At 36.4% G+C, this 27,757-nt stretch overlaps 4 protein-coding genes across 6 annotated transcripts; 2 read left to right on the top strand and 2 right to left on the bottom strand.

Moving 5' to 3' along the window:
• Window positions 1-1,341: 1,341 nt before the first annotated feature.
• On the bottom strand, window positions 1,342-6,399 carry LOC18031320. Of its 3 annotated transcripts, none has more exons than XM_006422082.2 (2): window positions 6,242-6,399; window positions 1,342-4,099 (listed from the first exon to the last, which is right to left on the bottom strand). In XM_006422082.2, exon 2 carries the CDS (start codon window positions 3,948-3,950, stop codon window positions 1,611-1,613), a length of 2,340 nt encoding a protein of 779 aa, XP_006422145.1. In that variant the 5' UTR covers window positions 3,951-4,099; window positions 6,242-6,399; the 3' UTR covers window positions 1,342-1,610. The 3 variants fall into 3 exon arrangements, with proteins under 3 accessions (XP_006422145.1, XP_024040706.1, XP_024040705.1); XM_024184938.1 differs by lacking the exon at window positions 6,242-6,399 and adding an exon at window positions 5,658-5,675; XM_024184937.1 differs by lacking the exon at window positions 6,242-6,399 and adding an exon at window positions 4,635-5,125.
• A 1,583-nt stretch (window positions 6,400-7,982) lies between these two features.
• LOC18031868 (probable protein phosphatase 2C 76) lies at window positions 7,983-13,315 on the bottom strand. The gene is made up of 9 exons (XM_006422080.2): window positions 12,917-13,315; window positions 12,372-12,684; window positions 11,986-12,113; window positions 11,264-11,362; window positions 10,823-10,981; window positions 9,821-9,907; window positions 9,409-9,500; window positions 8,829-8,903; window positions 7,983-8,465 (listed from the first exon to the last, which is right to left on the bottom strand). The coding sequence occupies exons 2-9, from the start codon at window positions 12,623-12,625 to the stop codon at window positions 8,301-8,303; spliced, it is 1,059 nt and encodes a 352-aa protein (XP_006422143.1). The 5' UTR covers window positions 12,626-12,684; window positions 12,917-13,315; the 3' UTR covers window positions 7,983-8,300.
• A 3,834-nt stretch (window positions 13,316-17,149) lies between these two features.
• Window positions 17,150-22,067, top strand: LOC18031610 (cyclic nucleotide-gated ion channel 1). Its single transcript, XM_006422076.2, has 8 exons — window positions 17,150-17,306; window positions 17,390-17,458; window positions 17,868-18,435; window positions 18,584-18,796; window positions 19,766-20,037; window positions 20,395-20,506; window positions 20,766-21,002; window positions 21,105-22,067. Exons 2-8 carry the CDS (start codon window positions 17,430-17,432, stop codon window positions 21,801-21,803), a joined length of 2,130 nt encoding a protein of 709 aa, XP_006422139.1. The 5' UTR covers window positions 17,150-17,306; window positions 17,390-17,429; the 3' UTR covers window positions 21,804-22,067.
• Window positions 22,068-23,939: 1,872 nt separating this feature from the next.
• Window positions 23,940-27,304, top strand: LOC18032088 (cyclic nucleotide-gated ion channel 1). Its single transcript, XM_006422074.2, has 6 exons — window positions 23,940-24,362; window positions 24,458-24,664; window positions 24,796-25,079; window positions 26,033-26,141; window positions 26,271-26,516; window positions 26,694-27,304. Exons 1-6 carry the CDS (start codon window positions 23,940-23,942, stop codon window positions 27,231-27,233), a joined length of 1,809 nt encoding a protein of 602 aa, XP_006422137.2. The 3' UTR covers window positions 27,234-27,304.
• The last annotated feature ends 453 nt before the right edge of the window (window positions 27,305-27,757 follow it).

Genomic DNA, 27,757 nt, shown 5'->3' with positions numbered 1-27,757 from the left:
GACGGGCACCAAGAGGCAGTAGCAAGAGGTATTGCCTCTTGGTGCGACAGGCTCGCGCGAGAGAAGCCAAGAATGCGCGCGAGCTGCGTGCCTGCGCGCAACTCGCGCGCGCTTGGCTTCCCTCGCGCGAGGGCGCGGCCTCGCGCGGGAGATGGGCGCAACGTGCGCATCTCGCGTGCGACAGGCGCATGTCGCGCGCGCGAGGTGCGCACGCCGCGCGCGAGGTGCGCACGCCGCGCGCGAGGTGCGCACGCCGCGCGCGAGGTGCGCACGCCGCGCGCGAGGTGCGCACGCCGCGCGCATCTCGCGTGCGACAGGCGCATGTCGCACGTCAGATGCGCACTGCGCGAGCGAGTTGGCTTCCCCTTCCCTTTCTCTTCTCTTCTCTTTCCCACATGCATCTCACCTACCACCACCATTAAAACACCACCAACAACAACAACATCCCAAACAACAACAACAACATCCCAAACAACAACAACAACATCCGAAACAACAACAACAACATCCCAAACAACAACAACAACAAGAAAAACGGCAATAACAACTCACCTAGGGTTTTCAATTTTTTTCTTTGATTTTCGAGATCTCCGAAGATTTTCAACGTGATTTAGCTTCTTTCAGCTGCCAACAACTTCCTCCGCTGCCGATCTACGCCGCCGCCGACAATCTATAGAACTTCCGGTGATGACATTTTGGTGAGAGGGGAAGGAATTGGCTTGAGGGAAACGTGAGAATGAGGAGGGTAATTTCGTCCACAATTTGGTGATTTGGCTAATGTTGAAAGAAAAAAATTTGAGGGGTTAAAGTTGAAAATTGCTTAATTTTTTTGGCTATTTTTGTAAATTTCCCTTATTATAAAAGGGAAAAATAAATGTCATTCCAAGTTGAATAGACCAAGCTATTTCCAATTATTTTAATCAATTTCTTCCTACTGTCTTTTAAGGAATATGTAAATACTTGGAAACTTCCTTTTCCCATCAAATCAATGACTCAATTAGGTGAGGCCGTGAGGACATGGAATGAAGTATTTTTCCTTGGGGAAGCTGAATTTTTTGTCATGAAATTTGGTAAGAGTTTTAAGGCACTCTTGCATTCGGGGAAAGTTCTACTTCATTTCTATGCATTTGCGGTATGAAACTCTGCATTACTGGAAGATCAATATAGACTATAAACCATCCAATTTTGCCTGATTCAGTGACAAAAATGGCAAAGCTAGAGTGGGATAAGGCCTTTGTTTCATAATTCATCTGCTCTCATTGTCACGTTGAAATGAATGGAGCCTTTAAATGGTATGAATACTTGCAAATTCAAATAAAAAATTTGCTATATGGAGGAAAAGGGCTTCAAAAAGACAACTTCTGTTGAACTTTTGGGGTATTATCATGCACAAGTTCCTATAGAAAACTTTTAGCTGTCCGCAGATATACAACAAGAACCAAAAAACTATGGATTTCCAATTACACTTATGGCACAAAAGAACCATTTCTACAATTTGCTTGAGGCTTACAAAAAGAGTGAATTAAAACTCACCTAGTTTCCAGTATCTTTAGCTGTCTCCACGTTCTAAGTTCTACCATGTCAATGGCCCCAACTTCTATGGATGGCCCTTAACTCTCATCATCATCAGTTTGTTTATCGTTCTCCACCATCTCAGCTACCTCAACTCTTTGGGCATTCTGGAAACCCTGTTTGTCAGCTTTCCCACCATTGTCCACCAATTGTTCATTAGCTTCTGTAGTTACCTGAAGGAGTTCCAGAGGGGTGGCAGCAGGGTCTAACTCCCAACTTCCCACAGGAGCATTATCAGCTTCTTTGCCTGTAAGAAAGTGACTAGGAACCTGATGAGAGAAGCGAAACATCTCTACTTTAGGGATTCTGCGGACTTTCTTGGGATCCGCGTGCTTCTGAAAAACTGTCCTGAAACCAGCAACTTTAACAAGAGGTTCAACAGATACACCTTCTGCCTCATTAAAGTCATCAAGCACCTCCACCATGTCATATGTGTGTATCAACTCATCTGGAGTACGCTCATTCCAATCAGGAGACCAGTTTCGGTAAAGAGCCCAGATATCACCCTTACAAGGAAAGATGCGAATGGCCCCACGTGCACCTTTTGTCCACTTAACCTTGTGAGAGAAAGCATTTAAAGTTTCACTAATTTCATGCCTGCCAGACCGGAAATCTCCACAAGTTTTGGAAAACCCAGAATCTACCCAGCGTACAGGGCCGAACTCACTGTTGCTTCTTGAGTTAAGCCAACTGATCTTCATCTTAAACGGCTTCAAAGAGATCACTTTATGAATTCGAGCATAGTAACGAGGCATCCCATCATCATCATCATATGCAGCCCAGACCTGGTCATCTCCAAAGGAACTTTCAGTTCTATCCAAGTCAAAATTATGAAAATCAGAATCTGGAACATTAATTGACAATGCAGGGGCATTTTTATCTGAGTCAACATCAGATGAGCTGGAACTAGAATCCTTGTTATGGTGTTTACTGTCGGACCCATTGCATTCATTAAGATCATGCAGATCACTGTTAGACATGCTTCTCTGCTTCCTACTTTCTTTCTCTTTCTTCTTTTCTTTCTCTCTGCCAGCAGTCTTGGCATCAGTTACCGAGCTCCATTCCCAAAGTTTCTTGCGAATTTCAGACCGTGCCTTGTACACAAGCATATTTCGAATCTCAATTAATGATAATTCTCTCTCACTGTTGGGCTTGTTATTAGTACCAGGAGAAAAATTGATATTCTCTGCTTGAAAACTGCCCCTTCTGAACTCAAATGCGCTTCCTGAGCCAGCTCCATTGCCCATTGACATCTGATTTGCCATGCCATCTCCGCACCCATAACCATCATAAGCTCTTCTCTTTTTCAAGGCAGCTGCCTGTGCTTCTTCACACTCTCTCTTCAATTTCTCATGCACCCGCTGGCCCGCATTTGCAGCTTGAGTAGCAGCAAAGGATGACGGAACCTTGCTATTATTACCAGCTGTTGTAGAAGAAGAACCCCAATGGAGGTTTTTACTATTAGATGAGTAAAGACCTGCCGACCCCCCAGACTTATACAAGTTACTATTTGCAGAGTGAGGTCTTGAATTCTGATGCTGCTGGCGAGAAGATGAGTTAAGGGACTTGAAAGCATTCGAAGGTGGAGGCTTCTCGACAGCCAGAAAAGCCTCATGGCAATTAGGGCATAGGAGAGTGTTATTCAGGTAAATCCTCAGATACTCATACTGAGTCCTGCATTTGTTGCAGATAGTCCAAAATGTACCAGGATTTTGATTAGAAGAAGGAACTGAGGTTGAACTCGTTCCAGTAGCATTGTTCCGAGCCTTAGTTTGTGAAGTCACATTTTTTGTAAACCTATGAATCCCATTTGCACTAGGAGATGCAAATGAAACCCCCGCTTGTGTGGTAGAACTTGTTCGGGTAGCATCATTCCGAGCCCTCGCTTGTGAAGTTGCATTTTTGGTAGATGTATGAATACCATTTGTACCAGAAGATGCAAATGACACCCCAGGCTGAGCTGGATATTTCTGCTGGCCTCTTGGATTTAATTTCTCATTATAAGCTAATCTCTTAGCCTTATCCGATAACAAGCTCCAGGCCTCTGAAACCAGCTTAAAAGCACCATCTGCACCTATAGCCTTGTTTTTGTCAGGATGAAGTGACAGAGCTAGTTTTCGGAATTGTTTCCTCACTGTTTCATCATCAACCCATGGGTTTGTACCAAGTATAGCATACCAATCCACTTCGCCATTAACTTTTTTCTCTGCAGCAATATAAACATCAATTGTCATCAACATTTGGGAGATACCCTCAAGCCCAGGATATAAATTTTGAGCCTTCAGAGCAAATTTCTTTGCACCAGCATAATTTTTTTCTGTAAGCTTTCTCTCAGCAATTTCCTTAGCCCTGGCCGCCTCATCTTTGTTACACTCCATAAGCTCCTTATGGGATAAGAAAACACTTTTTCCTCACGTAACTATTATAAATGTCAGCAAAACTTCAACAATTAATCAGATAAAATTGCCCAATGCTTGTTCACACATTATGACAAAAAGCCAGTATAGTAGTTTCAATGATTTGATACCTGAAAAAAAAGGGAAATAGAAGATCTAAATTAAGAACTGATTGTACAGCTCAAAACAATGTCAAATAAATAACATCACAACCTCATAACATTTACTAAAGAAAATAAATAAATAAATTTAATCAACAACATATGGAATCCTAAAATTTTGATTTCTTACCAAACACAAATTAAGATATTTGATATAGGTACATGTTTCTCTACTTATTCAAATTTGTATACTTAATATTTTGCAGAGTTTTCTTCACCAGAAACTGGAAATATGTAACAATCAGGGAATTCAATTAATTAGACTCATAACAAATCAAGCAAAATACATGAGTATGCCACAGTGCTTGCCAAATGGAGTTAGAGTTAGACATTTTCTTTTTAACACCAATGTGAAGCTACCATTTTGTTTTTCTGAAAAATGTCTAGCAACAAAAGACACATAATTTGGGTTTAACTCTTTTCCTCCATAGAATAATTTGTTTTTCCACAAGTACGAGAATACCATGCACTTGCAGACACACTCACTTACAGTCAGAAACTATACCATGCATTGTAGAGCATGGATCACGGGTCTTTTCATTCCGATTCGAGAATATTCGTCCTTAAATAATAACAATAGATGATGTGAACCAAGATAATAATATATTTGCGAGCAATGATTGTCAAAATGATCACATTGCGTGGATAAGTCCAATTGATAAATTGACCACATACAATAAAAGAATAACTGAAACACAAAGCATGATACCATGCATAAGTAATGGTTCCCTAATTTACTGCATGATTGTTCTAACTAGCCAATCAGTGGAGAGTAGGTGTCTTGCCTAACTGGCCAAACAAAAGGGCACAGATGCCATGCTAATTGCTGATTGTGAATATTGAAGGTGAGAACCCTAGATAGAAGAATAGAAGGGAAAAGCTTCATCGTATTGCAAACATCCTTTAACTCAAAAACAAAGGTCAAGAGGTTTAGATCCATACTGAATTCTAGACATGTTTAACCTTGTCCAGTTTTTTCTTGGCCAGTTTAAACTCTTAAACCCCCCACCCCCCCCCACCACCAAAAAAAAAAAAAAAAATGAAGGGATCCATGTTGAAAGCAACAATTAAAGAAAAAGAAAAAAAGCTTGATGAAACAGTCCTACTAGAGATCAACATGCATGCATACAACTAAAAACCTTTTATCAGCTATGACATTTAAGCACTAGAGTCCTTTTCCAAACCAACTTTTCACACAGAGTGCTGTCGTTTCTCTAAATAAGGCAATAACAACACTTTAAATTCTTGATTTGCTCAAAATTAATAATAAGAAACCTTTTATTATTTTAAACTCCATACCCCTCAATTTATGAAGCTAATCTTACCCTGATCGCCCTTCATTTATACATATAATATGTTAGGACATTAAAACAGCCAAGATCACTCAACTTCTAATTCTTTAAATTCACAAATTCAAGATTCTGATAACTCAGTAACTCGCCAATGTCCAAACATGTAAACATGATACCATGCACTAATGATCTTGCACAACTAGCCATAACACCTTCGCAAGTTCCTTTTCACTTACTAATAAGATCTGAATTTCCCTTTCTATATCAGACCCGAAAGATAGATAACAAGTGAATTCATTACAAAACTCCGGGTTACTTGAAATACTGAATCATCAACAAACTCACGATGCAAACCCGAAAAGGAATCAAAGCGATCACATAAACCAACTCAATGAATTCATTCAAAGACCAACAAAACAACCATGCAGAATATACCCACATAATTTACAAAATCAAAGACCCCTTTTTTTACTTCACCAAGCTTGCATTCCATAAACCACACAGAACAACAGCTAGGTCACATTGAACAACCAAAAAAGAAAGACACTAACAGTTGTCAAAACTCTAAACTTTTCAAGTTCACTCAAGCCAAATTAAACAAGATGGTCACCATGGATCTAAAGTACCAAAAAGGAGGAAAATTTTAAACAATTAAACAGTCAAATTCAGAACTTAAACTCAGCCTCTCAGCAGAAACTGAAACCCTAGATTCTGACATATTAACATGAAAAAATTTTCATTTTATCAGTTTTTCTTTTTTTCTTTTTTTTTGAAAAAATGCATATAGTACGGAATAAGGAAGTGGGTAAGTTTTACTTACTTAAAGAAGTATCTACAAGGTGAGAAATTTGAATCTGGTGACAATATGAAATCACCGGCTACTGTGACCCATATTGTCAAAGGCATGAGAAGTTGAAGAGAACTTTTATTCTTTTTCTTTTTGTTCCCTTATTTTAAGTGAACAAAATGTAACTGAAACCAAATTTGGACAAAACAAAGGAAAAAAAAAAAAACAAAAAGCATTAAGTATGGGTTTGGTTAATATTCTAACCTTTTTGTAAACTAACTACACACCTTTTGATAGTGGGGTTGAACCCAAAAGACTTAACTAGGGTTAGTTTTTAACCCTTGTGTTGGGTTTATAATTTGCCAAATATTTAATTATTTATTAGGAATACCCTAAAAATTAATTAGCAGATCTAGTCATTTGAACAATGAGATGAGATAATATAATAAATAATAAATAAAATGATAGTTCCCATACCTTTTGTACCTTTTGAAAAAATTTTATAAGTTGAACTAACTAACACCTATAAATAAATATGTAATTTTGAATCAGTCATATTCACATGTAAGATATTTCATATTTGACTTTGTTTGTTTTACTTAATTGATTTGATTAGTAAAAATATATACTTCTGTACATGTATTTTATGAATAATACATTCTAATCCCATAAGGCTACCCTTCTTTGAAAAATTTATTCGCATGAGTTTCATCAAAAGTGATTTTTTGGACTTTATTTTGCAATTTTTTGACCTGTGTACAGTGGCTGGCACTCCCACTTCAAAGAAGTTACTGTCAGTCCTTCAGAATAATCTAAAACAACATTCCTAGTACGGAATTTTAGGATTCACGAGTATTTCAAGAGAAATATCAGCAAGTGAGATCCATCTCTTACAAGTTTATTTTCAAATATAATCATTTTAAACCTCTTATTAACGTATAAAGAGATCCAACAATTAATCCATGCAGTAACACAAACCCTTGAAGAAGAGAATTTGAAGATCTAACTGTATGCATTTGCAGGCATGTGACTTCTCTGTGCCATGCACTCTCATTTCAATATTCAAGTGGTGAATTATATATATATATAATTAAGGGTTCCATGACACATTCATTCAATAATCAATATTTTGCCATTTAAACAACCGAGCACATCCACACGTGTGAAAAAATGACAACGATCGCCCAATGACTTGATGATGAAAGCAGCACATGCTGAAGCAATCATCTTATTTTGTAAGCTTCCATAAACGAACAAAGAAAATCAGTAAAAGCAATGCATCTCTAACCTCTTTATGGCAAGAGCATTATTAACTTTCTTTGCTAATCCAACAACAAAATCAGGAGGTTACCAGCGAGTAATGCACAATACACTCGCACTCCATGCTCCAGCTCCGACACTAAAACCATCCGGAAAGCCAAATCTTGACTAATGTATGCACAGTATTTTTGTTTGGGTAAAAGGTTGCGACAAGCACTAACGAGTATCCACAAACATGAAACTGTACATCCAAAACCTCTGTACAAGTGTTAATTTTCAAGAGAGTAATCAACTCTGATGCAATTTTCGGCAGTTTCATTTCATTCAGATCTAAACATGTGTAAATATTTGTGGTATTTTACTGTAAGATGATACCTCGATTTAAAACCTCCGAGCTGAAAATCTGAAATTTACCAAAGGATCTTTGCAAAATAATATTTATCATACCAGTTCAAAGTGTCAAATAACCAATAATCAGTCCAAAATATCACCTCCGAATGGAATCACAATGATCAGTCTAAACTAGAAAACCTTGAGTTTTTATTAACTTAAGACCGAAATACCCAGAACGGGCATTTAGACATACAGATTTACAGGCCACATTATGGAGCGAAGAGGAATAGTTATTCTGGAATGAACCAAGACTCAATATATGCAGTCAATACAGAAAGGTTCAAATTAGGGGGGTGCGGGGAAAAAAAAGAAACAATGAATAAAAAAATCGCCTTCCTCCCTGTTGCTATGCACATTCAGCCATGCATGTGCAGATTTCCAGATGATCTACAGCCTAAAGGGTCGATAAACCTACACCATGCAACATAAATGAAGATTCCTACTCCTGCTCCACTTCAGGTTCGGCTGGATCTTCATTGACGTGGTGGAATCTCACTACAATGCACGTTATGTTGTCAGCACTGCCTCGGGTAAAAGCAGTCTCCGTTAACTTCCGAGCTGCGATTTCAGGTTCTTCCCCTGTTCGGGCAAGTGCAACAGCATCCTGCACGTGTAATGCATTTATATGTATAGGCAGACGGCATTGAAAGAAAACCAATAATTAGCATCCCACCAAAACCACATTTTTTGAGAACTGGATCACAATGTGTGTATTTATGGTGACTCGTTCTTTATCTTTATAAAGATGCTACTTCATGTACAAAATATTATTAAAGTAAAGAATGACAACTAGAATAAGTAGCTTCAGTATATCCTCCACAAACACCAATAGCCAGCCCATTACTACCATGATTCAACAAGGTCTTTTTCCTTGGAGTCTCAACAAAGGGGGAAAAACATGCTCACCCACTGTAAATCTGAAGCAAGATTTTGCAAGCATATGTTAGACCCACAGGGCAAGGCTTACCTCATTGGGTACTACATCCCATAGTCCATCACTTGCAAGCACAAGCAGCTCAAATCCTTCATCTACTTCAAGGTCCTGCAAAAACAGAGCAAAAGATATTGTAAATTCATTTTTGATAACTTCCAGCCAACTAGAAATACCCAGTTTGTGCCTTAAAATAAATAGGGTTCCCAAAATGTATGTATCACATTAGAAGCTACTGGGCATGTACCATTAAAGGAAAAAAATAATAATAATAAAAGAGTGGCTCAATGTCTGAATACATTGCTAATAGTAATGTTGAACACAGTGTCAACAAGAAAGTTATGGTTTTCAGATAGGCACTAGAAGCCCACTGACAGAACAACTTAGTTCTGATTATCAACGATCCTCGTACAACTGATCATACACTATCAGATGATTGAGCATAATATGTTTCAAACCCAGGAAATTCTATATCAAAACATAGCAAAAATAAATAATTTGCAATGTCCCCTTTATTAGACAAATGTTCTCCTCACACATGCCTAACTATCAGCACTGAATATGGAAAAGATATGAAAATGAACAGACTTGTAAATCACCTAAACTTGACAATTACCTGGATCTCAGGTTCCGCAACGACAAATTGCTTCAGCATGCGGTTACCAAAAGCACGAGACATAGCTAGCACACCTCCTACTCTCCAAGTGCCTGAAAACATAAATACAAATAAATAAATCACTAAATGCAGAAGACTTGTTTACATACGACTTGGCATGTAAGCTAAACTTTTTGCAACAAAACCAGTTTTCTTTTTGAGTCCTAGGCTGACATAGAACTTCATTCTATGCAACAAAATCCTAGTTAACAGCTCAATTTTTTGCACCAGTAGCCATTGAATCATTGACTAACAGCCAGCAGATTAGTTGCATTACATAGTGTACTGCTTCAAAATTATCATCACAGCAAATATACAGGTAATTTGAAGTTTCTTTGCATCAGTAATAAAGGTGATGTATTAGTAATTTTACCTGCCCACATTACAACGCCTCCGGCATTTTCAATTCTCTTCCGCTCATCACATCTGTTGGGTTTATGATCCTCAGAAAGAGGAATTGCTGTCAAGAAAGAGAAAGAAACTGCCTTTAGGAGCCAGCTGCACAGTGTCCAACATTTACTTTCATTTGCAGCACAGGTAAATAACTTCAATAAGATCATGAACATATGCAGATATTTAAAAGATCATATTCAATAAAACCACAATTACCGCTGACACATAATCACAAAAGCAAAACCTCAGGTTTCAAATATAAAACTAGTCTGATTCTCACACAAATAAATTTCCAGACAAGTTAATGACTATATTTCCTTGTAGTTTTAGACATCTCGTATTAATATTTTGAAAATTTTAGATTACTTATATTAGGAGTTTCCTAAAAATTCCAAAAAATTAGTTATTTATTCAATCATGACCAACAAAGAAACATTCCCTTTTTTTTTGGGGGGGGGGTTGGTGGGGGCTGTCTCAAAGGTGCATTAAGTATCCTAAATTCAAGAGTACGCAAAAGATGATGTGCATCTGCAAGTGCACAATTACCTTCAGCCAACAACATTTGAAGCAAAATAATTTCTTCATTCAGCACTAAAATGATGCTTCAATAATAATTACATTGTTGAACAATAAAAACAACATGCACATACAAATATGATAAATTTCTCACAAAGTCATACAGGCATTATATCTGTTTCACTATAATGTTTAAGACCAACATATAAACGCTATGACGGGACTATTTCCCCCGAACATCCAATTTAAGCTTTACTAATTTATTCTGCATTGAACTCTACATTTACGTCTTTCTGCACTGAACTCTACATTGTCATCAGCTTTTTACGACAGCTCCATTAATTGTTTTACCATATTCCTGGTTGCCATCTTACTCCCGACAGGCTGTACATAATGGATCATGCCATATTTATAATTTTTGTTTCCCCTTATGGAAGTTGAAATAGAAAAATAATGCAAGTAATACCTTTACCAGCCTTGGATATTACAGTCCTAGAATCTCCGACATTGGCAACATATAGATGGTTACCAACCAATATAGCCGTTGAAGCAGTAGAACCATCATCCCTGTAAGTATCTCTTTCAGATTCCAAAAAGTCGACATCAGTCTGTTGATATGTTTCACCTGCAAAGTCACCCAAGTCACAAGATGGAATTACACAATCAAAGTCAACAGATTGGAAGGTATTCCACGAAGACCCGACACTAGAAAGCAAATAACAAACTCAGAGCCACTTGATGTTTCACCCTGTTGTACACAAAAATGTAAACAAGCGGATCTATCTGCATGGGATCCAGCATGGAATGCCGAGAGAAAAGATATGATGCGATCACGTGATTGATTCTTTTATAACAAATTAATCCATAAAAGACTATAACTATGTCAACCCAGAATAGGGGAACGCACTTATAGCCAATTTGGTGTCTGTCATAAATTGTGGATGCTTCAAGAGATTCTCAAAGAGGTGCTCCTTCAAATACTCAGCCGCACGGGAACCACCATGACCTGTAACAGCACATTTTAGGATTTAGAAAAACAAGCTTCTTCCCAATGTAGAACAAAACACAAAATCTTGACAGAAGTCGGTATCCATGACAGAAATGGGAGGACATGGATGACACAAACAGGTCCAAAACTCGATTATTTAATAAGGAAATCTGAGACCTTCAAGCAAGTATCGTCCTTGCTCTGTTGATAAGCAATTATATTATATTTTTTAGTATAGTCATAACTAAGAAAAACAACAAGCTGCAGCTAAGACAACATTGACCAGCATATATAGTCAATGCTCCCTTTTGTGTACTTTTTATGGTGAGTGACATTAAGGGCTGAAATGCGTTTTAAGACCCTTAACTAATTTCCATATATAGACATCCTGCGCTAGGATCATAATTACCATACTTATAACGGTCAAGATTGACATGATAAGAAGAATTGCTTATAGCATGTCTTTTCCCATCAGTCACGTGCATGTAGATAACCAGTTGAAAACTAACTTCCATGTGGCACTTTGAATCTTCTATTGTCGCCATGTTGGACACTTTGTTACAGTGTCATCACATGGTTATTCCGTAAATACCATAATTTAATATCTCTCCAAGGCAAGAGATGATGAGGGAAAATCTAACCATCAAAGACTCCAAACATGCAGACAGCTTGCCCATCAACATTGGAAGTTTTAATGTCATAGAAATCCTCCATAGTTGCCCTCTTTCCCCTAAAACTTGAGTATCCACATCTCAGTTTTCCATCTTCACTGTCAAAAGCACAAAATCACATTTGTAAGTTCGAATCCAACAACATCTTCGACACATACAGATTAGCATTGCATAAAACCACTATAAGAAATACAGAATATTAATCTAAGAAGGAAACATGGATATTCTGTTTAAACTTGCAGCACAAGCTAAAGGGAATATCAATTTTAATTGTGTAAGTACCAGCCTAAGTATGCTGAATCCTTAACAATTATGACATAAAGAAGTTTACACAGATGATAAGAACCTATAACCACCTTTTCCACCCTCCGCTGACATAACCACCGTCATCCTCTTTCTCGGGTAATACATCGACAATGGGTCCCCGCTTCGCTGCCGAATCAACCATCATCTTGGAGCTCTTTCTAAATTCTCGATTCCAAGTATAGCCTACACGAAGACCCGCATGCAAACTCTTGTTTATGTTGCTTAATTCCAGCCTCGTTCTCGTAAACGATCCAATATTCACAACTCGCACAATCACAGTCCTTATATAACTGTTGCATAACATCTAAATTATTCACTCCGGCCTTCAATGCCAGATCACCAACCCCACAATAACACAACAATCTGCCAAGCAAATATCACCAAAAAAAAAAAATCATCATATTTTCTTCAACACTATGACAAAATCCAATTGATAACTTTAACAGCCAAAATTTTTACTAATGCAGAAGATTAATGAACAATCAAATGGAATCTGATAAGCATATAATCCAGTTATTGAAAAAATGCAGCCAAAAGATGTCAAATTTTAATGTGAATAAAGAGAATTAAAAATGGCTAAAAATAGAAAGCTTACTTTTTTAAACTATTGGAGTCATAAAATGAAGCTTTTTGAAATAAAGATTGCTTCTTCTTTTTTTTGAAATGGGGACCAGAATATTCAAAGCAAATTACAGATCTAGTTTGGAAGGCGGATCGGATCGGAGGGGGAGCGGGGTGGTGATCGGTTTCGGGTCGGATGATGGGACACGTGGAAGCAGGTGAGTAGATGTTGGTGTTGCAATTTCTTTCTCTCTCTGGAGCGATGGAGAAAGAATCTGGAACCCTAGAGATAGAGAGAGATTCGCAAAAGCAGCGAGCGAGTTGAAGAATATATACAATTTACGAATTGGCTTGGCTGATTTTTGGCCAAGTGAAGAAGAGAAGAGAAGGGAAGGGAAAGAGAAAGCCGGCTCTCTCTTTTTAGTCCTTTTGTCAGTGTGGCACCGAAGAGAAGTGGCAACGTGGCAACGTTCATGCAATCACTTTAGCGTTTATCCTCTGCGGCTGAGTCTATTGTATTTTGATTTTGCTTCTCAATGGGAAAATTTACGCATTTGACCAAAAAATTGGTTACAATGGGTTGCACAACATCCGATAGTGGCTCGCAAACCTCAGTTCTAGACCCTGCGGAGTGGATAAAATGAAGCGAACGTGGTCTTTCCGCAAGTGATCACCAATCGACGTCGTTTTTGTCTTTTCTCTAACAAATAGTTATGCAACACGTCATTGATCATCAAGAAAAGGGAGCCATTCAAAGGGGGACACCGTTCCGCTTTAAGTTCGTTCTCCTTTTGTTTTGTATGCAAAGCCATCAACGCTTTCGAAAATTACTCAGGAAAAGCTTGTTCTCTCTTTTTTTTTTCTTTTTCTTTTTTTTTTCAAATTAACAAGTGTCTGTATATTTGAACTTTTAGGTTCAATTTATCAAGGGGTTCTTACAAAATCAATTTTAATTAATTTAAAATTAAAGAAAATTAATTTAAGAAACGACTTATTAGAACTTGAGAAATATATTCTAGATCAATTTTAATTTTTAATATTTAGAAGAAAAAAATGTACTCGCGCTAATTATAATGATAATTAACCAACAAAGTATTGACTTTACTGGTAATGGAGTCCCCTTAAGTGGTTTGATTAGATTTGCTCCCCAGTTCGAGTCATAGGAAAGTCGACTTTGTTGGGAGAACTTGTACCTCTCGTTTCGAGCAGGGACTTTTAATCTGAGTTATGATACGTACTTAAAAGTACCTGACACAGTTAGAGCCCTCCCCAAGACACCTCGTGATAAAAAAAAAAAAAAATCATGATAATAATTAATAATGTGAGTGGATGGCTTAGATTCGATTAGCGATACGTGCGCAACCGTACAAGTTATTTATGACTTGATCTGATCCCAGGCATCCGAGTTGGATTGTTGTTTCTTTTCTGCAATGAAAGGCGACACGCCAACGCCACCTGTATTTATTTAAACATCAAATGATCAAAATGGTTGATCTTGATTTGGGTCGATTCCGACATGTCGTGTTCCAAAGAAGGCAATAAGATCCTTGTTCGTTTTTCTAGTAGGATCAACACAAGGCAAAGCCTTTCAGCTTTAGTTTAAGTTAGCATAATATCACATAGATAATTAAATCTCGTTCCAATATAATTGTGATCCAAACAAATGCCATTCCAAGACCTATTAAATAATTTAAAGATATTTGAATTAAATTTGTTAACATCAATAATTCTATTTGCACTTGGACCCGCTTAATTACACAACAAAAAAATGATCAGGGTATAGAATAACAATCATTAGGTCAACTGGTAGTTTAATTCTCAATTCGTATGATTAAATTATCCAATGAACAAATCTTCACTAAAATTTTGTTCAAAACGAAAGAGGAAATCAAATGTGGAGATCAATGTTGAAGAAGACTCTACAATATATAATCAATGATGAGAGCTACTTTCAACCATAAAAACACGCTCGAGTAAATGGATGTAAGCAGAGTTGTAGTATCAATAATTTATTTCACAAATTGTTTGTGAGTATTTGATCATATAGAAGTTTGAGGGTCTTGACCACTCAAATTATAAATTTTATGTTACAATTTTCTTAAATTTACTTTTTATCAATTAGGGCATAGTGCCATGACCTTGTTAGACTTAATAGCATAAAAATACATACCATGGCTTAAACTGAACTCAACTTCTTTTTTTTTTTCAGCGGAGTTATTCCCTTATTCGAGTAGTTTGAATAAAAGTCTATGTAGCAATTCTTCAACGTTGAATACATCTTATTAGAGGAGTGACAAGTGAAAATTGACATCTCTATAAAATTGGTTCTCACTTCACAAATAAGCCTTTGGGCCAAAGACTAATAGACTTTGCTGGTGTCCTACTATTTGGGCCTTCTCATCATCCACTCGGCTATTGGGCCTAATTAAGAAAGCCAGCACTTCATTAGAACTACAGATATCTTTAGCTCAAACTTTTATAATTATTTGAATTTTGCATTAACTTCTGTAGGATTAAAAAAAAAAAATGCTCATCCTATTTTTAATTGATTATCATTGAATCACTGGAAAAGAATTTTCCGAAAATTATACATTTCACCTATATTTTTTGAATGACGTATCACTTATATTTCATCTCCTAATTGACAAGCTATATGGCTGGGCTTACGAATCTAACGGATGATGCCAACTCAATCCAAACCATTGCGATTTGTGATCGCGGTCAATAATCAACTCGATTTCTCGCGCCCCCTCCACAATTAAATAACGCTGTTGTACCGGATTAGTTTTTAATTTCTTACCCAAAAATGAGCAACTCAAAAGTTTATATTTTCTTTTTGAAAAATGAAAATATTATATAAGTCGTTGATAAAATCAAACCAATTATTGATTGGTTGGTTTTCTTTGTATAATTTTAGATTTTAGTTTAATTTTTTCGAAAACCCAACCCGATTTTGAACCAATCTCCAAATCGAATTGAACAAGTACAAGTTTTCATTCTATTAATGAAAATGCACGCTAGGATTAATATCAAGTTTTGATAAAGTAAGGAGTAATGATACAACCACAAATGCTTTTATACAAAATATTATTGTACAAATTGATGTATTGTATTATACAATTGGTTGAACTAAAAACACCATGCGAGCTACATGATTTATTTTATTATTTATAATTTCAATCAACTAATCATATTATGCCACACAAATTTATACAAAATTACTTATAACAAATATATATTTATGGCTGGAAGTAAAGGACTCTCATGTCCGATTTGCATCTTTTTCCTCATCAACTAGTAATTAGGGATATCAAAAGTACTCACTCGACCTTGACCTTGGTGATTACCCAGCCTAAGAATGAAGTTGGACTAGACTTGACCTTCATTTAATAAGCTCCGGTTTTGACCTAGAATATGAATTTTATGAAAAACATTAAAATAAAATTATATTTATTTGTCCCACCAATTACATTTATTTAAAATTTTAAATACTTAATGCGTGCATTTTCAAGCTCAATTTCATTAGAATAAAATTTAAATTATACAATAATCTAATATATATATATATAAATTATAAAACATAAATTTTAAATTTTAAACTTTTTTCAGACAAAAAAAAAAAAAAAACCTGACCTAAATACTTAAAAAAAAACATGCTCAAACCAGGCCTTGGTGTTTGCCAGCCATCCCCAACGTTGGAAGTACTAATATAACAAGTATTATTAATTCAGAAAAAAAAAGGATTGCTGGGTCTGTAACCAATTGTGAAGTAACAGCAGAGGGGGGCACGTGAACAACGAACAAAAGTCTACGGCGGTGTCTTTTTCGACAGTCAAAATGCCGTTAGGCCTGGAACTTTGACTCCCGCTGAGTCACTGGTGTGCGCTGTTTCCCGCTTATTAACTGTGGACCCGCGTAGCGCGTGCCGTACTCGCGAGGATAAAGTCTGTCTCACAGTTTGACCTCGTTCAATCTTGTAATTAATGTTCGCCCCGTCGCGAGGACTAGCAAGTAATTTTCTCTCTGTTAATAGTTAAAAAATAAATTTCAAAACCACTCACCAACGTAATTTTGACTTTCTCCATTACCACCACACTCTGTCGTCTTCTATTTGTCTCCCTCTCATTTTCCCGCTAACACTCCCAAACGACGTACCGTTTAGCCAATTAAAAAAAAAAAGAAAAAAGCCGTCTGTCAGTGGGTCCCGCCTTCACAAGAAAAATAAAATCTCTTACTTCAACGCCCTTTTCTCTCTCTCTACAGACCAAGCTTCTTCGCAATAATTTTTCTCTGTGAAAAAGACCGGCACTGCCCCTCCTGCTCTCTCCTTCCTCGAAATTTCCCCTCTCTCTTCAAAAATTTCTATCACCAAAATCTTCAAACGCAAACCTCCAATCTCCATGGCTGGTTAATCATCTCGCAAAGTATGTCTAATTTTTTTTTCCTCTAATGAATTATAATTGATTGTTAATAAACGAAGTTTGTTATATTTCTTTTATTTGTGCAGACATTTGGAACTTCACAGAACAAGATATAAGCTATAAGTTATGAATTTCCAGTCCGAGAAGCTAGTGAGGTTGGTTACTTTTATTTTGTTTTTGATGGTTTAATTATTCCAAATAATATGATTGAAAAACTTGTTATTTTGTGATTCTGTGATTACTGTTTGTAAACGTCGTGTTTTTGCTTCATTTTGAAAAACGCAATTGCTAAAGCGTTCGGCGAACGATTTACTTATACTTGACTGCATCGAATTACTATCCTGGGCGATTGGGATTTTGGGTTTTTGTTATTTTGTTACTAGGGTATGTATGTGATTATTGTGTCTCTGCTTAATTTTGAATGTGTACGTTGAATAGTTACTTATATTTGACCACCAGTGATTTCGTCATGCAACAGCCACAAATTACAAGCTTCTCACCTCAATGCCAAGCATATCCTATAGTGATTGGTGCCTTTTCTTTTTTTTTTTTTTTTGGGTTCAGGTTTAATGATTGGAACGCGGAGAAATGCCCTGATGGACAATATCCTTTGGATTATGGGTTGCACTCTGGGAGACTCCGTACGACAATTAACTCAGTTCCAGCGAAGTTCCAAGGAGGCTTTGAATCTGGTTCCGAGAGGTTTAAGAGGATTAAAAGAACACTAAAATACTGCTCCTTTAATAGTTTTGTGAATAAAGGCTTGGGTTCAGGGAAGAAGGTTCTTGATCCACAGGGAGCATTCCTTCAGAAGTGGAATAAGATATTTGTACTGTCGTGTGTGATTGCTGTCTCACTGGATCCTTTGTTCTTTTATGTACCTGTGATTAACGGTGATAGAAAATGTGTTGATTTGGACAAAAAGATGGAGACTACAGCTAGCGTGTTGCGTTCTTTCACTGATATCTTTTATATATTTCATATTATTCTTCAGTTTCGAACTGGTTTTATTGCACCCTCTTCTCGAGTCTTTGGAAGAGGTGTTTTAGTTGAAGATACTTGGTTAATTGCAAAGAAGTATATGTCATCACACTTCTTAGTTGACATTCTTGCAGTTCTTCCACTCCCACAGGTAAGTGAAATATTTTATGCCTTGACCGCAAAAGGTTTTCTGGTGTACTTGAGCGTTTCAACTGGGCAGAGAATCAACGCCCCATCTAAATGTTGTCATTTTGTTATGATAATAATTACTGGCTTCTTAATTGCTGTTCTGTGCACAGGTAGTGATTTTGATCATAATTCCTAACATGGGTGGATCGGAAGTGGTGAATACGAAGAATTTGTTGAAATTTGTTGTTTTATTTCAATATGTGCCTAGGTTTCTTCGAATATATCCGTTATATAAGGAAGTTACAAGGACTTCTGGTATACTCACTGAAACTGCATGGGCTGGAGCGGCATTTAATCTCTTCCTTTACATGCTTGCTAGCCATGTAAGTTTAATTTCATGGTTGATACTTGTGACTTTAAAGTTTCGCCTAGAACAGTACTCAGTTTTCTAGTTGTTCATCTATCTTAATCTGAAGATGCAGAGAGTTTTTGATTCTCCAAAAAATTTTACCTTTTGATTTTGGATCCTAACCATTGGATTAGATGGATGAATGATTGGGTTTTGAAGACAAAATTTATTGATGGACATAAAAGGCCATCTTGGATTAACTGTTGGACATGTGTCAAGTATGGTATCTAATGCTCTGTTGATTACTAGTGAGAGCATATTACGCTTACCTTTTTGAGCAGAAATAGTTTTGTTGGGTTTGGCCGAACCTACATCCATTAACTGCTTTAAAAGAGATTTTTTTTTGGGGGGGGGGGGGGGGGGGGGGGGGGAGAGGTGGGGGTTAGGGGATGTATGATTATGGGCCTTTGCCACTGAAGAGTTTTAAGAGTTCTACTTTTTGATTTGTGAGTCTGTTAAAACTTATCATGTTATTTTAGTCCTGAACCTTCGTTTTCACACTGTTATTTTCTTTTGGTTAAACTGTCTGTGATTGGGACTGCCATTTTGCTAAAATGCCGGTAGGGGAAAATTTATTGATGGACATAAAAGGCCATTTTGGATTAAATGTTGGACATGTGTCAAGTATAGTATCTAATACTCTGTTGATTACAAGTGAGAGCATATTATGCTTACATTTTTTAACAGAAGTAGTTTTGTTGGGTTTGGCCGAACCTACATCCATTAACTGCTTTAAAAGAGATTTTTCTTTTTGTTGGAGGTGAGGTGGGGGGGGGGGGGGTGTGGGTGGAGAGGTGGCGGTAGGGGATGTATGATTATGGGCCTTTGCCACTGAAGAGTTTTACTTTTTGATTTGTGAGTCTGTCAAAATTTATCATGTTATTTTAGTCCAGAACCTTTGTTTACATACTGTTATTTACTAAACTGTAAGCTTCTCTTTTAGGTACTTGGAGCATCTTGGTATCTGTTTTCTATAGAAAGAGAAACCACTTGCTGGAAGGGCCACTGTAAGATGGATAATGGATGCAAATTGTATTGTGATGATGGTCAAGGAAATAACGCATTTTTGGGTGATTTTTGCCCTATACAGCCGGCAGATACCAAACTCTTTAATTTTGGAATATTCCTAGGTGCTCTTGAGTCTGGTATTGTGGAGTCAACATATTTTCCAAAGAAGTTCTTTTACTGTTTTTGGTGGGGCCTACGAAATCTGAGGTATGTTTGTATAGGATCTTTACTTATTTGATTGGTATTCATATATTGCTAATTGGTTCTTGATATTGGGTTTGCCTGGGATGATGATAATTAAGAGTAATTGAATCTTGATGATGACATCAACATTCTGCCTTAACTGTTTTTTACTTGTTAGTAACTCATGGTTAATGCATCTGAAAGGTTTTGGCTGAATAATTGTAATAGCCAACCTGCTGATTCTAGTACTACGCAGTTGTTACCTATTTTCCTTTGGTGCATGTTTCTGTTATATCATGTAGTCGTCTTTGTTCCTGTTCTTTTTATAGATGCATATGCTTACAGTGTTTGATACACGTCAGTTCTCTTCTGATCTTGCAGTTCTCTGGGTCAAAACCTTGAAACAAGTACTTATGTCTGGGAAATATGCTTTGCAGTCTTTATATCCATTTCTGGCTTAGTGCTGTTTTCATTTCTCATTGGAAACATGCAGGTTTGTTCTACTGATTTTTAATTTTTAATATCATTGATATCTTAATTTTTATTTATCTGCCTTAGAATATTTTCTTCCCTGAAACTTTGTGTTATCATTATTAACACCTTGCACAGTATACTTTGATGAGTGAGAAACAATAGTTTCTAGAGTTCGACCTTAAGTTTTGGGGTTGAGTTATAAAAGTGGCATGATTAAGGAATTTAGATTCCAGAACGGTTATTTTAGGTATTGATGAACTGAACTTGTTGCGAAACAGACGTACTTGCAATCTACAACAACTAGATTAGAGGAAATGAGAGTGAAAAGACGTGATGCAGAACAATGGATGGCCCACCGCTTACTCCCTGATACTTTGAGGGAGCGGATTAGGCGTTATGAGCAATACAAATGGCAAGAAACCAGAGGTGTTGATGAAGAGAATCTGCTTTGTAATCTTCCCAAGGACCTTAGAAGGGACATAAAGCGCCATCTTTGCTTGGCTTTGCTCATGAGGGTGAGTTTGTTAATCATCATTGTTTTTCCATCCATCCCTAGAGTTAGCAATCTAACTACCAAATCGTAAAGTCTGTCACTCATTTTGTTGGTTGTGTTTAAGGTGCCATTGTTTGAAAAAATGGATGAACAACTTTTGGATGCATTGTGTGACCGCCTCAAGCCGGTTCTGTACACGGAGGAAAGCTACATTGTCCGGGAGGGTGATCCAGTTGATGAGATGCTCTTCATCATGCGAGGCAAGCTACTGACCATAACTACCAATGGTGGAAGAACTGGTTTCTTTAACTCCGAATATCTTGGGGCCGGTGACTTTTGTGGAGAAGAACTTCTCACATGGGCTTTGGATCCTCAGTCCTCATCTAATCTCCCCATCTCAACTAGAACTGTTAGAGCTCTGACAGAAGTTGAAGCTTTTGCTCTAATGGCTGATGACTTGAAATTTGTAGCCTCTCAATTCAGGCGGCTTCACAGTAAGCAGCTGCGCCATACTTTCAGATTTTACTCACAGCAGTGGAGGTCTTGGGCAGCATGTTTCATACAAGCAGCTTGGCGTCGATATAGCAAAAAGAAGCTTGAAGAATCCTTGCGTGCAGAAGAGAATAGGTTGCAAGACGCATTGGCCAAGGCTGGTGGAAGTTCCCCAAGTTTAGGAGCCACCATTTATGCATCACGATTTGCTGCTAATGCACTTCGTCTTATAAGACGTAATAGTACTCGTAAAACAAGGGTGCCGGAGAGGGTGCCACCCATGCTGCTTCAAAAGCCAGCGGAGCCAGACTTTACTGTTGAAGAGCAATAGGTCAAGGTGAGTTCCTCGTATTTTGTTTCTATGATTGATTTTATTGTTGTAAAAATATAATTGTTTAACCTTCCGAGACAAGAAAAGTTGTATGTAAATTATTTTTGTATATTCAAAATTCTAGGCCCCATTGACGAGAGAGTGAGTTATTGGTTGTATTAGTTAAATGATTTTGAGGGTTGATGATGAAAATGTAAAATTTGTATTAGTAGTCTTCACGCTTTATGGCCAAATATTGATCAAAAACAGAATTCGGATGATGTATTTGGGGAACCAATAAATTTTTTTGAGCGTTGAAATGGTTTTGACACCTCGATCCGTTCAGGTCTGAATTGGCAAATTAAAATTGTCCCAAAAAAATAAGTAAGTTTATTAAAAGTCACGAATAGACTTTCTAGTATAACAACCAGAAGTGTTGCATGAAAAAAATTGTTGAACAAATTTCAGATTTTATTTCCGACAACACAATATGTCCTGCGTTTATTTTGACAGGATCCGAGGTTTTTGGATTTTGATTAATAGCCCTGGGGTCTTTAATATATATTTTTTTCAAATATGATTTATTGAAATAGAATTTTTATTTGTAGATTTAAAAAAAAATTAGTTGTTTTGTTATTAATGTCCAATTACAATTTTTATTAAAAGTATAAAATTATTTTAATACGTAAAATTTATTAAAGTTATGTTATGAAAATAGTGAAATAAATGAAGGATATTTTAAATAATTTAATTTTATAAAAAAATTTAATTTTTATTCATAAAGTTTAAAATTTTAACTTTTTACTAATAGGGGTAAAATAAAACTGCAGGAAGTTTGAGGCCTGTCCAAATCAAACTCGACCGGAACCCAATTGTGCCCCTGAAATAATAAATATAAAAAATTCTCTTTCTTAATTTTGGTTTATTATTATTATTATTATTATAAGTCTATATCGAACATAAAGTTTAGCTCCCCAATCGGTGAGTACGCGACATATTTTATGTTTGGATTTTCTCAGATGCTGCCGGCACTAATGATTAATTTCTCTAATTTCCAAAAATAAAATAAAATAAAATTATCGTTACGCAATCTCCTTCAGCATCTGCCACGCTTTTACATAATGCAAAATTTCCGTAAATAAATGCATGCAAAGATTTAGGCATCACTGCTTGTTGTGCTTGACATAGTAGGATGGATATAAAACTAACAACTTCTCAAAATTGGGAAAAAAAAATAAAATTTTGAATCGTGAGTTGATATTTAATTTAACAAACAAACAAAAATAACTGGAATATGTCGTTTTGGCCTTAACATTTAATTTCTTTTTTCATAATTATTTCAACTTCACATTGACTTAAAACATTCTCTATTTTCTTGGATTCTAAATTTGTGTGGGACTAATTTTATGTTAATTTCATCTAGATTGAACTCATATTTGATTAGTGGGTGTGGATATTTATCTCTAAAGGTTTAGTTAAGTGGTTTTCAAGTACTTTATTTAATTAATCAATCACTGGAGTTTGAATCTTAAAAAAAAAAATAAAAATCAAAGGTTGAAAACTTAATTTAATCCTTGTTAGTCCCTTGCTTTCTTTTTTCCTTTTTTTTAATAATCCGTATGCTCTTAGCATAAAAATGGCATATAAAATACAAAAAAAATATAATGGTGAAGGGGAATATTAAACAAAGTGGCCCTAAGTTAATTCCCTAACTAATTCAAGATATTATACGTGTAATACCAAGTCAATGCACGTATTAACTCACAGTTTCATACACCCACAACTGATCCCCACTCTTTGATTATTGCAAGCAATCATTTCTTCTTCGTATCTCTTCGATCTCTGGTGATAATCCGTTTTCTTCTTCTACGATAATCACCTCATCGTTAATCATGTTAGTCACAGTAATTTAATTAATTCGCTATTTTGGTCTATGATATTAGTCACTAATTTTCCTTGATAATCCGTGTATTCTGATCCTGGAATCAATTCTCTTATTATTATTATTTTTCCCTTTCATGCCAAGAAGTGTGGATCAATCAATAATATTTTTAAAACCTCGTAGCTTTGCCTTTTCTCGAGCTCTTTAAATATGTTCTTTAACCTTCAACAGCAATTTGTTTATTTTTTTCATTATTATTTTTAATTTAACTTTCCATGTCTTGCACTTTCAGGCCTGAGACAGAGCTTGTTCAAAATTCTTCCAGGAGATTGAGAAACCGGATCATCTCAGCACCAAGAAATTCACCTCCTTCTTCTCGGAGCTTCGATAACTGGAATTTGATCTTTGTTGCAGCTTTTTTGTTATCGATTTCATTGGATGGCTCATTCTTTTATATCCTTTATATCGACGATTACAGGAAATGCCTCGTTTTGGCCAAAGATTTGACTTTTACTTTAGTTGTTCTCCGCACCGTCTTGGATAGCTTTCAGATAGCTTATCTTTACTTAAGAGTACATACTCATGTTCCTGTTCCTGACTTTGTCAACGGAAGAGGTTTCCACGCTAGTAAATGGACATTTGCAAAGAATTTTTTATGTTTAATAAATGGCATAGTCTCCGTTCTCCCTCTCCCCCAGGTATATATATTTTATATAATTTATTCCCCTTTTTCATTCATAGCTAATTTTACCAATTCGTACACAGTGAAATTCCTGTTTATATTTATACACAGGCGGTGATTTACCTTGTAGTTCCCAAAATGAGAGGACACAAATTTTTGAGTGCAATGAGCTTGTTAAAATTCGTTCTTGTTGCTCAATTTCTGCCAAGGTTTGTTCGTATGTATCAATTATTTACAAAAGCAGCAAGCTCATCTGGCGCTGTTCACGGATTAGCCAGCGGAATTTTCCATTTTCTTGTTTACTTGCTTGTCAGTCACGTAAGTTAAATTACTATTACAAATGTATTATTATTGATGATTCACAGGACACAAACTAAATAATGTTCATTATTATTTCTGTTTAACTAATTAGCTATGCATGTGTATATCTTTGTTTTAATTTCTTCAAGAGCTTTGGAGCACTGTGGTACTTTCTAGCCATAGTGAGAGTGAGTGTATGCTGGAGGCAAGCCTGCTTACACGCTGGATGCAGTAGTCATGATTCTTTTTACTGTGATGATGACAAGTTTAGAGACCGCAGGAGTCTAAATGCTTTCTGCCCTGCAAAGCTAAGAGATCCAACAAGCTTTGATTTCGGAATGTTCTACGATGCTCTCCAGAGCGGTATTGTGGAAGTGACAAATTTTCTTCAGAAATTCTTGTATTGTTTCCAGTGGGGAATCAGGAGTCTCAGGTAATTTTCTTATCACTCTTTCCGGCATATCTAGCTAGTTCTAATATCAACATACTCTTGATTTGTGGCGTCTGCGGGGACATTTATATTCCCTCTTAATATTGCATTCTGAAAGAAACAAAATATTAATTAAGAATATTATATAGGTCATGCATTTAGACCTGCATTAGTTTGCATGTAACTATGCATGTTTGTTTTGCTTTGTATTAATTCTTCAACTGAAAGAAACTGAAAGAAGTTAAAATTTATTATATAATTATAGATTGTTGGAACATTTGTTTTTCTCCGAATATGTTGGGACTTAGATAAACACTTTTTGAATTACCAAGAATGTATTTAACTTGTGCAAATATAGTTTATAAACTAATGGACATATAGGTACATGGGGTTTGCATGCATGTATGCATGTGTGGATTGATGGATGGATGCGAGCACATAGAAATACATGTATGTTTATGTATATGTATGTATATGCGCGTGTATGTGTGTGTCGATATATATGGTAATGTGCGGATAAAACATTTTACAATATTGTAAAAGTGTTCATATATATGTATATGCATCAAAATTTATGATATTATCTATGTGATATTATTTGAACATAACTGATTATTCTTGAAATCATAATCAATGGTGCATTATTTTATCATTGTTTTTAGGTTTATCACACCCCCCCAAGCTTTACTTGACCTCATAATTAAATAAGTACCTTTTCAAGAAAGTGTGAGTGGGATCGATCCTTTGACCTTTTTCTTAACTGCAAGACACCAAACTAGCTAAATGGGTTATCCTCCATTGGAGACGCAGAGTCGTGAGGTTTGAAAATTTCCCGCTTGGTGTGCCCCTTTTTCAAAAACAATTTTGGAATATTATGTCAAATTCTTTCATATTATAATTAACTAATTAATACTAAATAAGAATGTAATAATACTGAATTGAAACTTTTGCTGTAGTTTTGCTCAAAACTTTCAAACAAGTACCGACGCCTGGGAAAACATCTTTTCGAGTGCAATGACCATCACTGGTGCAGTGTTCATTCCCTTCCATCTTTGGAATGTCATGGTTGGTACATTTTTCTCTTTCAATTCTATCAGTTTTTATTGTATGCTTAAGATGAAGCACAATGAATAACTTAATTAATTTTAACTGTGTATCAATGACTCACTATGCTTCTTGTTTTCTGGTGAACAGAAATTCTTGCAGCACATTAACGGAAACTCGGAGAGGAAAATTCGAAAATCATCGCAGATGCAAGAGGTAGAGATGTGGAGGCTCTTTCACGTGCTCTCTGACAATCTCAAACAGAAAATCCGGAAATATTGTCAATCTGTGTTCCAGGGAACCGAGGGTTTTAATTTACATCAATTCTTCAATGACCTCCCGCCGGAACTCAGCTTTGCTATGAAGCATGAACTCTGCTTACCGGTACTCAAGGAGGTGATCATCTGTTCCATTGTTTCTTTGATGGTTATCTGGCATATTTAATTTGACATGTCGAAGGTTTAATTTAGGAAAATATTTGGGGCATTCTCGAAGGTCTAATCAAGTAAAAAGGAATACATTGAAAAAATCTTGATTTTCTTACTCATTTTATATCTTGATGTGTTTAATTAGGTACCAATGCTTCAAAGGATGGATGAACAACGAATGAATGCAATATTGTACCATTTCAATCTAGTGCCATACACGCAAGGAATGTTCCTTGTTCAGGAAGGTAACCCAGTTAACAAGCTGCAACTCATTGTCGTTGGAGGCGACACATTGAGCTGGAGCTCGACTAGTGTCTTTACCCCGCGCAAAGACGGTGAATTTTGCGGAGAAGAGCTTGTGTCATGGGCTGTGGATCAGCAGTCAGACAGCAGTACTGTTTTCCCCAGATCAACTAGAACTGTTGAAGCTGTTACTCAAGTGGATGCCTTTTCCATTGAGGCTGGTGACCTGAAGGAATTTGTAAATCAGTGCCGACAACCCGATGGTCAGCTTCCTAAGTGTTTCAGGTATGGCTCAGAAAAGTGGAGGAATTGGGCTGCTGTGATCATACAGCAAGCCTGGTGCCGCCAGAGGAAGAAAAAGTTTCAAACATCTTTGCTTGCTGTAACTCCCTCACGGTTCGCGGTTAGTTCACTTCGTCCCATAAGGCCAGAGGCTACCTGAGGGTACCCATAATCAAGCAAGAATAAAGGAGATGACAAGCTACCAGAGCATGGTGGACTGTAATAACAGAGTTTTAGTTAGAGTCTTAATTTAAGTAGTGTTAAAACCAGGTTTTCTCATCCTCTTTCCTGGTATCGAGTCTTAGAGGGTCCTTTGGTCGGGTTTAGACCTATTGACTTGAAACTTCACAATCATACGTCTCTAGTTTATTTGCTGTCAAATTTATTAATAATAAAGAACAACAAATAGAGACTTCAGATATTGAAAAAATGAAAATAAAAGTTTTTGTGCTCTTTCGTTCTCAATGTCTATTCTTTTATTGGTTAAATTTTAAATACACATTTATTTATTTTTGACAAAATTAATTAAAGAGTAATGATAGAGTTACAAAATTTTTATACAAATTCACGTAGCATGATAAAATTGATTGAATTGAATATCACTTAATCCACATGATTTATTTTTATTATTTTATATTTTTATTTAATTAATAAATTAATACCCACGTCAGTTTGTACAAAATA

The sequence above is a fragment of the Citrus clementina genome, unplaced genomic scaffold, assembly GCF_000493195.1.
Source record: "Citrus clementina cultivar Clemenules unplaced genomic scaffold, Citrus_clementina_v1.0 scaffold_9, whole genome shotgun sequence".
Classification (NCBI taxonomy): domain Eukaryota; kingdom Viridiplantae; phylum Streptophyta; class Magnoliopsida; order Sapindales; family Rutaceae; genus Citrus; species Citrus x clementina.
This window is presented reverse-complemented; position numbering and strand designations above follow the sequence as displayed.